Here is a 13,513-nt window from a genome sequence, read left to right as displayed (position 1 = left end):
CCAATGAATCAATTTCGAATTCCCAATTATAAAGCTGAGACATGGACTAAACTATCAGATAAGAATTTTGACTCGGGAAAGAAAACTTGATAACGACGATATCATGAGGAACGTTGCTGTAAGAGCTGATGGTCCTTTTTAGACCTATAGAAGTCCGAGAAAGACAACCTGATGCCCAAGAAGCGACAATCAAGGTCTGGATGGCCTTGCAGTGAATGGACAATACCCTGTGCACGCTCGGAAAATGTGGCACTATAGTCTCTGATAAGCTTCCGTATCGTAGGTAGCGCATCTCGCAATTCCTGATCCTGAGCACCTTGCTGCATTCCGGTGTGTACGCCCTAGACATTGCCACTTCATTAGATGTATTGAAGAGTTTTTTCTTTTTAAGTCCTTACCCTTGCCGCATCTTTGTACTGGTCCCTACGAGCCGATTCCGATAGACAGTAGTTATAAAAGTTATCCTACCATGGAGTTAGCGAAATAATTGCACAAGGCGAATAGAAACATACTGTCGTTTCTCGGAATTGAAGGATAGTGGAAAAAAGTTCGCGAACTTGACTCAACAGGCTCTCCTAAGGTTTGAGGTGAGTATGGATAAAGTAACATCATATGTTGTTCATACCTCCCGGCCACTTTTATGACTTAGCAGAAGCACCTTCTTAACCATTCTATCTAAGTAAGAACGATGTGCATCAATCAACGCATCTAAGTCACCCTCCCGCTTGTTCAAAAAATCTGCCAAATTTGTCCATGAACACTCTATTACTTCAAGATGGCAATATGCCTGCATCTGGCGGATGAAATGTATCATCTCGGCCATTACGAGGCGAATTTGGTGCCAGTCATATTCGAAATCTGTTCGAAAGCAGAGAATTAATGTGCAGCAGAAATGGAAATGTGAGGCGTGAAACTTACCCGGAAGTCGCAAGAATGTCCTAGATCCCCCAGCTATCCTCATCCAGCCCTGGCTTAATGCACCTTCGATTCGTTTCATCTTCCATAGATGGCTGAATAATTTCTGGTACTTCAGCATTGAATCTGGATCGAGCACTGTGTCGATAGGCGCATCGACTTTGTATTCAAGAGTAAACACATCCCACCCAACTTCTCCATGGGAGTACTCGAGCATGCGTGCATCCAGGCGGCGGAGCACATCTGGTGGGTCATTTTGTGCATTTGAAGAGCGGATAGCAGTCTCGAGCGTGGCGGTGAGATTGTGACGATATAGTGTGTGAGCTGGTTTAATCAAACTTGGCCTGAGAGCAGTGTGAGCAGAAGTATATCGTGGACGATGAAGAAGTACCGCACCCAAGTGTCTCCATTAGTTGATCAGCAAAGTCTCCGTATCCAAGCATCAAGTAATGTTTCAACGCTTGTAGATGATCAAGAAGTTTGAACTTTTCAATGAACACTTCAAATAATCGCTGACTTGCAGTGAGATAGGCGGAGTCGATAGATCGTTCCAATCCAGCGATGTCGCTATATTTAAGAGCTTGAGAAGTGTCAGGTAAACGAGCGCATCTAAGTGGTATGCGATGGTGATTGCTCACTTCCTCCCGTGTTACCCATCTTTTCTCGTGTGGCAACCCAGTCACTATCGTGGCAGCTGTACCGTATAAAGTTTAAACTCTTTCCTGTTGAAAAAATCTAAGGGCCGCGTTAATCAATTCCTAAATCATGTTTTCTTTAATCTGCTGACCTTTTTCCCGAATGCTTCTCCAACGAACATAGGGAGCATGTCTTTTTGGAACTGATACTTTGCTTCCCATAGTCTTAAACCGCTTTCACGTTCAGACGACATATCCTCGCTGTCGCCCCCTAATCCTGCAAAACCACCATCCGATGACAATTGTGCGATACCTCCGGTTAAAGATGACGGATGTAGGTATTGCATGTGGGCAAGTCCTGGGTTTACGGATACGAAGAATTCATTGTAGGGGTCGTAAAGCTCTCCTGAAAATAACCATTTGTGGAGAGTAGAGAAAAATGGTTTGGACACCTAGGTACGTGAGGGCAAATCAGCTAGATAATCCCTGTCAGAAGCCTAGTTTATACGTACTTCTTCAAGAAGTTGGTCAGTAAATTGACGGACGAATGGATCACCATTATCAGTATAACTATGTATCAAGTTGACTAAGGCTCCTCCGTGCGCGTCTACACAAAGTTCAGATTGTCCTTGACTTGGAATGAATAAATTTTACCTCGAGCACCCTCAACGCAAACGCTCATCATACGCATCCTAAGCCTCCATTCGGTTATCCATACATCCAGACGCTTCAGAGTCAATCCTGTTTCCTCTCTGACATTGCATTCGATGTTCTTACTGTCAAGGTCTGCGCTAGGTGACATTGACGTCTGGGACTCGAGCACTGCAATGAGTCTGTAATACTCTGTGAGTTGAGCTTGAAGGTGGTGACAGAGGCTTTGTTCAATCATTCCAACACCAGCTGTTCCCTCACGGTCCTTTACAAAAGCCTCTACGCGGGAATATAAGTGGCCCACTTCAGAAAGTCGATGTACAAGAGTCCTCAGTGGGGCCGGGACAAGGTATGTCTAAACGAGCTGTATCTTTAAAGAATAGAAAGGATGCCGGGTATCGATGTTACTCACTGAATCGTCGACGAAAATGAGTCTACTCTGTTGATCTTGATCAGACAATGACAGTCGTACATACTTGCCTGAGATTCCTTGCAGTAGATACAGAGTGTCGCGGAGCAAGAGTTGTTCTGGAAGCTGGGATTGACCTACTTAAACCGTGAGCGAAAACTGTCAGCCAAATGTCCGTGTTATATGTCACCTAGACCAGCGCGATATTCTCTCAATAGTGCTGCTTTTGATTTTCCTTTGGGAGCTCGAGAGGCCAAGGATGAATCTACGGGACTTGTGACTGTCGATGGAATTTTAGGAGGTGGCGGGGCTACAGAAGGCAAAAATGTGGCGATGGGATTATTCCTACGTGATGTGGATGCCACAGAGTGAAGAAATAGTATTGATTCATATTTTCGCGATAACAAGGGCTGAATAAGAGGTTATTATGACAAGGTTGAAGCCAGAAGGCTAGCAGACAAACCTGATCAAGGAGCCTAGAGAGTAGATTTGTGAATCTTAGCGAAGAGCTATTCGATGCAGATGATTGAAGAACTAAAATCGAGGGCTCATTGAGACTTGTGGCAAGAGCCAGAGATAAACTCACGGTGCCGCTTGACTAAACCAGCTATGTGACCGAGATCTGTATCATGATTTTGACCTATATGACTTCCAAAGGAGATTAGAAAGAAGGATGCTGGAGCTAAAGGATGCAGACGCGTTTGTGTACAAGTCGCGTCCGCAACTGATGATTCAATCTTCACCTGCTGAGGATTTCTTGACAGTGCGATAATAGTTCTTTCATCAAAGCATCTTTATTCCTTGCTTGGGGTACCAGAGACGCTACAAGTAGCTCCAATGACTGCGAGATATCCGACATTTCCAGTTGTAAAACACGGGCTGGAAAAGAGCGTTTGAAAGTGCCAGAGCGGTAACCGCGACAGAATACAAGACCACGTGATAGCCCCATAAACGATCGCTTACATCACCTCCGTCGGTTGCACGGTTCCATACTGGGGCTGTACTAGGGCACCAGCACTAACATCCATTTACCTTTCAGTTGATCGCAACGTCCGTGAAACATTCTCACTTCTGCACGGTTCGGTCTTTCTGAGACATTGGTTTGCTTCCGTCAACCTTGCGACGTTTTGTCGCATATATCCCCCAAGAACCTGTTATTCACGACTTTTACGACCTTAGATACGCATGGATCGCTCAAACTCAATATCATCTCTCGCTTCGAGCGGATCTACCAAATCAAGAGATTCAGCGAGTCCTTTTGCATATCAAACACGCCTGCTTGAGCGCACTTCTTCTCGGGGAGGGGGGGCTACTCTTTCTCGCAATTCGTCCTTGTCAAGTAACCCGAATCTAAGTCCTACACCTGCCACTCCCGTGGCTGCAAGGCGATGGGCACCGTCACATCGGGTAGGAAGCAGTTTAGATGCTGTCCGTGGAAAATGGGAGGAACGTGCGAAGGCAGAAACAGTATTGGACGGACGTACGACTCCCAGCCCCTTGAAGGATTACAGGTCAAGAAGGGACTCAACTTCGTCTGCAGCCTCTGTACTGTCTCCACAGATCACTTCTACATCGACACTTTCAGACCATGTATCGCTCTCTTCTCTTTCTTCTCGTTCGGATGACTCAAGTCCCCATAGAACTCCTACTTATCTGAAACGTCATACACTCCCTACCCATATCGTCGCAACACCATTGTCCCCAAATACCACAGGAATCTCCGTGGAGAATCCGGACTCTCCCACTTCATTATCTTTTGCAACCCCTACTCCCCACCGTATACGTCTTCCTTCATCAACTCCTTTACAGTCATCTTCGATATCAGCTGTAAAGGAACTTAGCGGATATACTGTGTCTGCTGCTTCTACAAATTCAGCCCAGACGTCTCCATCTCTTCGTACTCGGCGATCTAATACCATCGATAATGTAGCTTCAAATTATTCTGGATGGACTGGACCGCCCAAAGCACCCGAGTCTTCTTCTGCAGCATCCACTGACTCAGTCAATCAATCTCGATCGCCATTTACATCGAATTCAGCTGCTGTTCCATCTCGTAGGCGGCCAATTTCTGTCTACGGTGGCGAATTTCCTGTCTCGTCCACTCGAGGAAGAATAAATCCGCGGTCAGCGTCTGATGTGGACCTTTCAAAAGATACCTCGAGGTCTCCAGAAAGACCTCCTAGCAGCCGCCCTTATTCCCCTGCATCCCCATCCCCCGCATCATCTGTGATGTCGCCGGCTCCCTACCGAAGCTCCTACATGTCTAACAAGAAGTCATCTACGTACGGCCAAATTGCTGGCCGTAAATTAGGCCGACACCTTCCCCGCATAGCTAGTGGCGATGCTGACGATGATTGGAATGGAGATACCCAAGTGGACGATAAACTCCAACCTCCAGAGCCATTGCATAGGAGGAGCCGAATTGTAGAAGAGCCTGAATTGCCTCCCGTAGCAGCACAAGAACTTATTGTTCCTGGTGTAACAAATGCAGACGATGTGACTGGAGTACCTGGCCGTTTACGACTATCGCGCAATAAGGCGCCTAGCACACCCACTTCGCCTTTGCCCTCTGCTCGATTAACAAGAGGCCTGTGGGCTGATACGCAACGACATCTGCTACAAGCTTATGAATACCTTTGTCATGTTGGCGAGGCTCAACAATGGATCGAAGGCTGTCTTGGTGAAGAGCTTGGTTTTGGAGTTGTAGAGATGGAAGAAGGGCTGAGGAACGGGGTTGTGCTTGCAAAGTTAGTGCGAGCTTTTCAGGGTGAACGAGTAGTGAAACGAATCTATGACGTATGCTTATAATTCTACCATTGAATCTATGTAGTACTTATCATCTCTACAGGCTCCCAAGCTGGATTTTCGTCATTCAGATAACATCAACTATTTTTTCAACTTTGTGAGAGGGGTTGGGCTCCCAGAGGTATGCGGCATAACGGCTGAGTACTGTGGTTTGCTGATGAAGGAACTTTTCAGTGTTTCATCTTCGAGTTAACCGATTTATATGAAAAGAAAAATTTACCGAAGGCTATATATTGTATACATGCTTTGAGGTACACTATACTCCTCAAACACTTTGTGCAGTTTGCTTATTCGTTATCATCTAGTCATCTTCTTGCTAGGCGTGGTCTAGCTGAACGCATTGGCAATCTATTGGGGCGTCTCCAGTTCTCAGACGACCAGCTTCAAAAGACTCAGAAAGGACTGAACGATGCTGGAGTCGCAATGCCGAATTTTGGCAATGTTGGCAGGGAACTTGCCCGTGAAATTAACGAAGAACCAGAAGTTGAAGTTGAAACTGAAGAAGATCGTAAGTATTTTTTGCACTAAACTTAAGCATCAATATAACGCGACAAATAGGCCGTGATCGTTTGTTATTGGAGAATGAAGCCTCTATACTTGCAGTTCAATGTTTTGCACGTGGTTTCTTAGTACGAAAGGCTCAAGCTACGCAGCGTGTCAGGATACGCCTAGCCGAACGCTACGTTCCAAAGATTCAAACACATTGCAGAGGGGTGCTAGCACGGAGAAAGATTAACCAACAGCGTCAAGAAAAGAGCGATTTAAAACCCTGGGTCATTGCTCTACAGGCTGCTTCTAGGGCCGCTATTGCACAAAGGCAGTGGCTTTCATACGTTCGAAGGGTTAAAGCATCTGGAAAGTACGTGGTAAAGGTTCAAGCTCAGATTCGTGGCCTTCTATTACGTCGGCGGTATGCACAATTGAAAGCTGCCATGAGGAGCAGTAGTGTATCGGTCGTCAAGCTTCAATCGTTAGCCCGAGCACGAATTTCTAGGAAAACCCACCAGCAGGTTGCGAAAACGTTTGCCAAGCCTGAAATTGTTTTCTCTGTCGTGGCTTTGCAGGCGTCTGCTCGAGGATATTTGAAAAGAGCCGCACTTGCTAAGCAGTCAGGTCTTCTTCAACGATCTGTACCTTCAATTTCGGGCTTACAGGCTCATTGTCGAGGAGTACTCATGCGCAGACGTATGCGTACCCAGTTCGCCAAGCTGGAGGATGTGTCATACATCGTAATACGTATGCAAGCTGCTGTTCGCACATATCTTGCAAGGAAGCGTTTACTCTCACTCATTCGTGGACTTCGCAAAGCGACACCCATGCTTGTTGGGCTTCAAGCTAGGGCCCGAGCTAGTCTGGCGCGACAACAGCACAGAAATGTTAACAAGAAACTGTCCGAAGTGAAAGTCGTTGCTGCTGTGGGTGGATTCCAAGCATTGGCCCGTGCGGCGGTGACTCGCAATCGCCATCGTGAACAACATAAGCGCTTAGAGTTCGTCGAGCCCGATGTTTTAGGTCTACAAGCACAAGCTCGTGGATATCTTGTTCGCACAGAATATTTTGCATGGAGAGACCATTTGTGGAATAGTCAGCCTGTTGCTACCATGCTACAAGCCTTGTTGCGAGGAGTACTACAGAGGAGGAGTTTCCGTGCTAAGATGAAGTACTACCGAGATAATCTTCACAAAGTCGTCAAAATTCAGTCCCTCTTCCGCGCTAAGGAGACTCGCGAGCAGTATAGGCAGCTAACATTAGGGACGAATGTTACTGTTGGTACCATCAAGAATTTTGTGCATCTCTTAGATGATTCTGAGACTGATTTCCGGGAAGAAATCAAAGTGGAGAGGCTCCGGAAAAAAGTTGTGGAGAACATTAGAGAGAATCAAGCCTTGGAAAACGATGTTAGCGATCTGGACGTTAAGATCGCACTGGTCGTCCAAAACGTGAAGAGTTTCGAGGAACTCATCAAGGCCAGGCGCAGATATGGCGCGGACAGTGCAGCTGCACATGCAACACGAGCATCTATCCTGGCTGCTCATGGTGACCCATTCGCTGGCCCAAACACCCTTGATCACGCAGCCAAACGTAAGCTGGAACTGTACCAGCAGCTCTTCTACCTGTTGCAGACACGAGGGGAGTACTTAAGTCGCCTTTTTACTCGGATGTCGAAGGAGGACACTTCCGAGAAGAACAGACGGCTGAGTGAGCGTGTTGTCTTGACCTTATTCGGCTATGGCCAGGATCGCCGAGAGGACTATCTTTTCCTAAAGCTCTTCCAAGTAAGCTCGTTGACTCGTGTTTCCTCTTTCTCGTCACTTATTGTACTACACAGTTATCTATCCACGAAGAGATCTTTAGCGCGTCATCTATCGAAGAAGTAGTCCGCGGTCATCCAACCTACGTGAACCTAGCAGTTCATTATGTCCGTCCCAAACAAGTTGCCTATGTTCGAGAAACACTTCAGTCTATTATCCGTGAATTGACTGAAGCTGTTGACCTTGATCTGGAAGCCGATCCTTCTATTGTACGTACGAACCTTAGACATTTAGTATTCACAACTCATCGAAAACAATCAAGATCCACCGTGCCAGAATAGACGTCGAGGAGATGCGATCAGGTATTGCCACTGCCAAAGTAAAAGATGTTCCCTTCTATGAGGCTTTGAACGAACCCGACACCAGAGCCGAATACATACGCCGTGCGTTCTTACTTCCCTTTATCGAATACATTGTCTTTACCTCTGTCAACAGACCTTCAGAAGCTTCAATGGTGGACCGAGGCCTTCGTGACATCTATCCTACAATCGACGAAGAGGATGCCATATGGCATGCGATTTATGGCAAGAGAGACTCTGCTTTCCTTACGAGTGAGTTAACAGCCCCTTATATCAACGCAAGTGCCCATGTGTTATATTATAGGAAAAGTTTCCTGATGCACCCGAAGAGGCTTATGCTACTTGCATTGCGAGATTGGTATACTACCGCTATCTCAACCCTGCCATCATGTACGTAAAACTGAATAAGTCAACGTCTGTCTAGGGACTAATGACAATCTGATACAGCACACCAGAAACATTCGAAATAGTACCCACCACGGTTGATGTAGCTTCTCGCAAAAATCTGGCTCAAATATCTAAGGTGTTGGCCCAAATCACCACAGGTCACGAGTTTGGGGACGATCACCCAAGCTATGTCCCTATCAACGACTACATTCGTAAATCTGTCAAGCAGATGACGGCCTGGATGCTTCAAGGTGACTACCTCTTTTTATTTATTGCGATTATTTATTAACTCATTTTCAGTTGCTGATGTGCCCGACGCTGAGAGCTACTATCACGCTCATGAATTCCTTGATGCAACAGTCCAGCCCAAGCCGATCTATATCTCTCCTAATGAGGTCTACTCTATGCATGCTATTCTTTCTCGATATCAGGAGGACTTGGTTTGTCTTTTTTCGTAGTTAGGCTATTCTATTTTCTCAACCTTTCGGTACAGGCAAGCTCTCGCGAGGACACGCTGCGGGTAATTCTTCACGAGCTGGATGGCGTCCCGAACCTCGATAACGACGAGCTCAAAGATGCAAGAGACAGAGCTGTGACTCTTGAGCTGACTAATAGATTTGCGCACGTACGAGGTGGGTAACCCCTCTTCTTCTATTTACGCTTGGCCTCATATTTTCTGTAGATCCTCACGCAGATGAAAAGGCTCTGTGGGTGCAGGGCAAGCGTGGGGTCTTGGCTATCCTTCGAGTTCAACCTGCACAAGATCTTGTTGACTCCTTGATGCGTCCTGTTACGGATGATGATGAAGCCCGTTGGGAGAATATCGTGGAAGAGATGGAGAGTGAGCCGATGCCCAGGCGCATGCCCTCCACCGCTGGAGGCGATTCAGCTTACAGACTTGAGGATATACGCTCGTGGGTTACCGATGAAATGATTTGTAAAAGTCCTGCTCACATAGTGTATTAGGCTCTCATTCAAGGAGGTGAAAGCGCATGCTATCTTTTTCCTACTGGAATTAGAAAAGCAAGGGAAGATTACTCGGAACGATGGTTTCCAAGGTATACTCAATGCTATTGCCAGTGACGTCCGCAGCAAGCATCGCAAACGCCTGCAACGTCAGCAGGAGATGGATAGCATGATGGAAGCAATGAAGCATCTCAGTGAACGGAAGAAAAACTTCCAAGAACAGATCGATAGTTATCACGACTATGTTGAGGCGGCTATGGCGACAATGCAGCGCGGGAAAGGGTGCGTGTCCAAAACATTGAATAAATGTGTCGATGTCTGATCGACTTGTATATTCAGGAAGAAACGCTTTGTTCTTCCGTTTACTAAGCAGTATTTCCATCTTCGTGATCTTCAGAAATCTGGGAAAAGCCCACAGTTCGGGTCCTTCAAATACAGCGCAAAGGAACTATACGAGAAAGGCATCCTACTTTCCATTGATCAATATTCTCCTCGACAATTCGATAAGATTGACCTTATCATATCCTCTAACAAGGCTGGTATCTTCACCATCGAATTATTCAATAGTTCACTAGGGCTTACGAATCGTATTGCGTCCGCGGACCTCCGAATGGAAGACCTTTTGCAATCCCAGTTCGAAAACCAAGCTTCACTGTCCCTGTTCAACGGCATGGTGAAAGTCAATCTCAGTCTATTGTTATATCAGATCAATAAGAAGTGAGTGTTCTTAGTTAGCTATTTTGTGCTATCTTACTGAAATTATGTCCCGCCGAAACAGGTTCTACGTTTGATTTTCGTTCTCTCCAGCGCCTTCCACAAGTAACTGGACTTTTTTCCCCAGTCATCGTGCTCTTTCGGTCTGTATGCATTTTTGTAGCCGTAATTCGGCATTTGTATCGTTTTTCTCAACCTTCCGACCGTAAACGGTATTCGAGTAGTCGTACATGCAAACATATATGACATATATATCTGCTATTCATGTATTCAAAGCAAAGAATCTAGCTTACACAATACCATACAGTACATAATGTTCCCGAGCTTCAAGCTCATATGGTGAAAAGGAAATCAGGGTGTCTGTCCCCTATAGGCGCTCTTGTTTTTCCTGTTTTCCACAACTCTTCATAGCGAGAAATATTTTCTTGACGACGACCTGACCTACGAGCGTTGTTCTCCCATAAACAGTAAAACCTTCGTAAAGGTTTGGTGAATATCGATAAAAAGATGAGACTCCAACTGTCATACTCACATGTTCAGGGCAATAAGCACCCATCCAGCACAAAGAAACCCAAGAACTATACTATGACCACGGATATACCTTGGCGCTTGATCTTTGTGATAGTGACTCATGAGTGCCCTGTGCTACTGAGATGATGATCAAAATTTAGACTCACCAGCGGTATACGCAAACGTGGCCACAAACCCTCTAGTGAGCCAGATGAGTCCTTCCCACATAGATGTCATTTGTTTGCGACACACCCTGTATTAGCAATAGCGAGTTGCAATGCTGTAGTGGTAGCCCTCTTATAGTGACCACTGTTGTTGTTTGGCAGGATAGTCAGTACTGCTGGGACAGAAGGATAACTGTGCAGCGAAACAGGATATATATCAGCAAATAACAAGATTACAACTTATACGCACACTCCTATGGCCATCAGAAAAACGGCTACATATCGGTTCTGGTTAGTCTCAGCAACAATAGCCAGCACATATCCTGATAAGTGTCAACGCTTCCGTCCGAGATCAACTATAGCAAACTCGACTAACCAGCGATAGCTATAGGCAAGAAAATCAAGATAAATGGCCCTCTCCACTTGAAACGGTCACTGAGGAAGGAGACCACGACTAGAAAAGAGTTAGATGAAATCTACTAAAGTATTGTGACCATTGCAGCGTCCTACCTACGAGGATGACGGCAGGAACATATGGAGGTACTAGAGAAAATATTTCAGCATAAATATCCTCGTGTAGGGTGTAGATATGAACCCGTGCGTAATTGGGCTGTCTCGCCCGCATAGCCTAACCCTGCAACAATAGTAGGACTGTTCCAAAGATAAGCCACGATGAATCATACAGTAGGTTGACGGTCACTAACAGGAACAACGAGAAAGAGTACAGGCTCACAAGGATACAACCATATGCGACACCGGTCAACCAACACTGAGGATCAGTTATACCTCGAATCTGCATGTTAATATATAAAATAATACATTGACTTAGACATTTTACCTCGAACAACTTCTCTCCATTCGAACTCCTCTTCAGCTTGTGGTGAGCCTAGCGTATTCGATTGTTGGTGTAGTTGATCGATATCTGACTTGGCAAACATATCCGTTCCCCCAGACATAGCATTCGGAGCAGGTACCGCAGAGGTCAATACCTGTGAATCATGAAACCGCTGCACTGAGCACACAGAATTAGGCAGAATTTAGTTTCATTTTAGCAACACAGATGTCAAGACGAAGTAGATACCTGCATATTCTCTTTCTTCCTCTGTCAAAAAATAAGCTGTAGAGAGATCTGCTGGTAACACAAAAGTTGACATGATACTGAGTAGGCATGTGGCGATTCCTTCGAGAATGAAGATCCATCGCCATCCTGCCAAACCACCAATGCCGTCCATTTTTAGGATAGCCGTAGCAAGAAGGCCTGCGCAGACTTGTATCGACTTAAACACAGAGCCGTAGATGATGGCACTGACCTCCGAAAGCTCCTGAGAGCGAGGCTTTGAAACATTATCGGTATGCATATGGAACGATGGTTGAGCATGAAACATACCTGACGCATAGAATATGCCGATTCTTGATAGTTTCAGACCAAGCATTAGGCGGGAGATTTCTACCACCAAATCAAAGAATTTACCTGAGCTGCAATTCATGAGGCTTATATATGGTACTCAAATACAGAACCTGAGTCCAGATAAATCACAAATATAGGCGACTCTTGCTTGCACGACTTACTATTCCACTGAGGAGCCCTCCTTCGCAAAACCCAAGACAGACGCGAATGGCGACCAATCCTGCGAAATTGTGAATGAGGCCACTTAGGGTAGTAACTGCACCCCAGCAGAGAACTATAAATGGAAGCCACCGATTGGCTTTCAATTTCTTGAGGACCCAATTAGAGGCTAAAGAAACATTAGTGGGCGTGGACTCTCCAAAGATGAGAGTACTCACGCATCTCGACGATAATATATCTTAATTATGTGAGGTCATGACATATATGCATACGAAAGATCACGCTTACGTTGCATAGAAAACTAGGAGACGGTAACGGTCATATGATTTGGCAACCAGTTTGCAAGAATTGGAGTCTTACCTGCTAATGCGATGTTGAATTGATTTCCAACCAAGTGAGTATCGGTTTCAAGGCCGGCAATCCTAAGCTATATTATAACATCTATTTCGAACGGTTTCAAAGCAACCCGCACCTGGCGTTTCCAACGTTGGTTCTGTCAATAAAATTTGCGAGCCATAGCTAAATGAAAGGTGAATTTTAATGATCGATTGACTTGTAGAGCGAACATGCCAGAGCCAGTGGTGGTAAGATGTGTACATCCAGCTTCCATAATACTTTACGGCGCAATTTCTTGTGTTCCTCTGCTTGAAGTGATCGCTGTAACTGCAATTCTTCGGAGGACTGAAGCTCTTCAGGATATTTTTGTTGGGAGGACGCCATGGTGAAATCGAAGACACAAACTCAGACCTCGAAGAGTAGAAAAAGGCCTCGGGTGCTCAAAGCATGTAGGTCATCTGTTCATTTTATGTACCGGACTGACGGCGGTCATACTGGATATGGGTTGGCTGCGGTCATTGGACGGACTCCCGTACTTTATTCGTACCGGTATCACTGGATTCGTACTGGCCCATCACGACATCGGTGCTTCATTCGTACTTTGCTACGTGCCTCGCTGCAGAAAGTGAAGTCGACGGGCTCACGGTTTATAAGATCTCATCAAAACAAAGCAACCCGTGACATTGCTTTGCTGGGTAAAACCTTTTAGCAAGCCATAAATAAGTAAGAGCTGGAGTGAAGATGCTCACCGGCAAGGTATTCTCATCGCCGGATCTGCCTCGAGCTTGGACCGATGGGTGTCCTGAACTCAATGTAGTATATTTTTCTTTGTTGGCCAGGTCC

At 45.7% G+C, this 13,513-nt stretch overlaps 3 protein-coding genes across 3 annotated transcripts; 1 reads left to right on the top strand and 2 right to left on the bottom strand.

The window, feature by feature from the left end:
* Positions 1-101: 101 nt before the first annotated feature.
* On the bottom strand, positions 102-3,469 carry SERLADRAFT_367457 (gamma-tubulin complex, component 3; the record flags this gene model as incomplete). Its single annotated transcript, XM_007315924.1, has 15 exons — positions 102-341; positions 399-464; positions 513-575; positions 626-858; positions 919-1,259; positions 1,312-1,495; positions 1,554-1,650; positions 1,703-2,002; positions 2,063-2,157; positions 2,205-2,556; positions 2,614-2,747; positions 2,801-3,020; positions 3,074-3,144; positions 3,197-3,250; positions 3,358-3,469. The coding sequence occupies 15 exons, from the start codon at positions 3,467-3,469 to the stop codon at positions 102-104; spliced, it is 2,562 nt and encodes an 853-aa protein (XP_007315986.1).
* A 326-nt stretch (positions 3,470-3,795) lies between these two features.
* On the top strand, positions 3,796-10,445 carry SERLADRAFT_491555 (ras GTPase-activating protein; the record flags this gene model as incomplete). Its single annotated transcript, XM_007316168.1, has 16 exons — positions 3,796-5,406; positions 5,459-5,536; positions 5,590-5,666; positions 5,721-5,923; positions 5,974-7,691; positions 7,745-7,936; positions 7,990-8,110; positions 8,163-8,278; positions 8,331-8,416; positions 8,474-8,664; positions 8,714-8,853; positions 8,907-9,045; positions 9,096-9,327; positions 9,380-9,661; positions 9,719-10,096; positions 10,158-10,445. 16 exons carry the CDS (start codon positions 3,796-3,798, stop codon positions 10,168-10,170), a joined length of 5,577 nt encoding a protein of 1,858 aa, XP_007316230.1.
* A 1,026-nt stretch (positions 10,446-11,471) lies between these two features.
* On the bottom strand, positions 11,472-13,513 carry SERLADRAFT_355015 (uncharacterized protein; the record flags this gene model as incomplete). The annotated part of the gene is made up of 11 exons (XM_007315923.1): positions 11,472-11,553; positions 11,606-11,779; positions 11,849-12,025; positions 12,078-12,101; positions 12,155-12,177; positions 12,239-12,285; positions 12,337-12,530; positions 12,695-12,756; positions 12,807-12,853; positions 12,905-13,361; positions 13,420-13,513. Coding segments are annotated over 10 exons (978 nt in total), but the record flags the coding sequence as incomplete, so codon positions are not given.

Source organism: Serpula lacrymans (genome assembly GCF_000218685.1).
Source record: "Serpula lacrymans var. lacrymans S7.9 unplaced genomic scaffold SERLAscaffold_4, whole genome shotgun sequence".
Taxonomy (NCBI): Eukaryota; Fungi; Basidiomycota; class Agaricomycetes; order Boletales; family Serpulaceae; genus Serpula; species Serpula lacrymans.
Note: the sequence above shows the minus strand (reverse complement) of the source record. Positions and strands in the feature narration are given on the sequence as shown.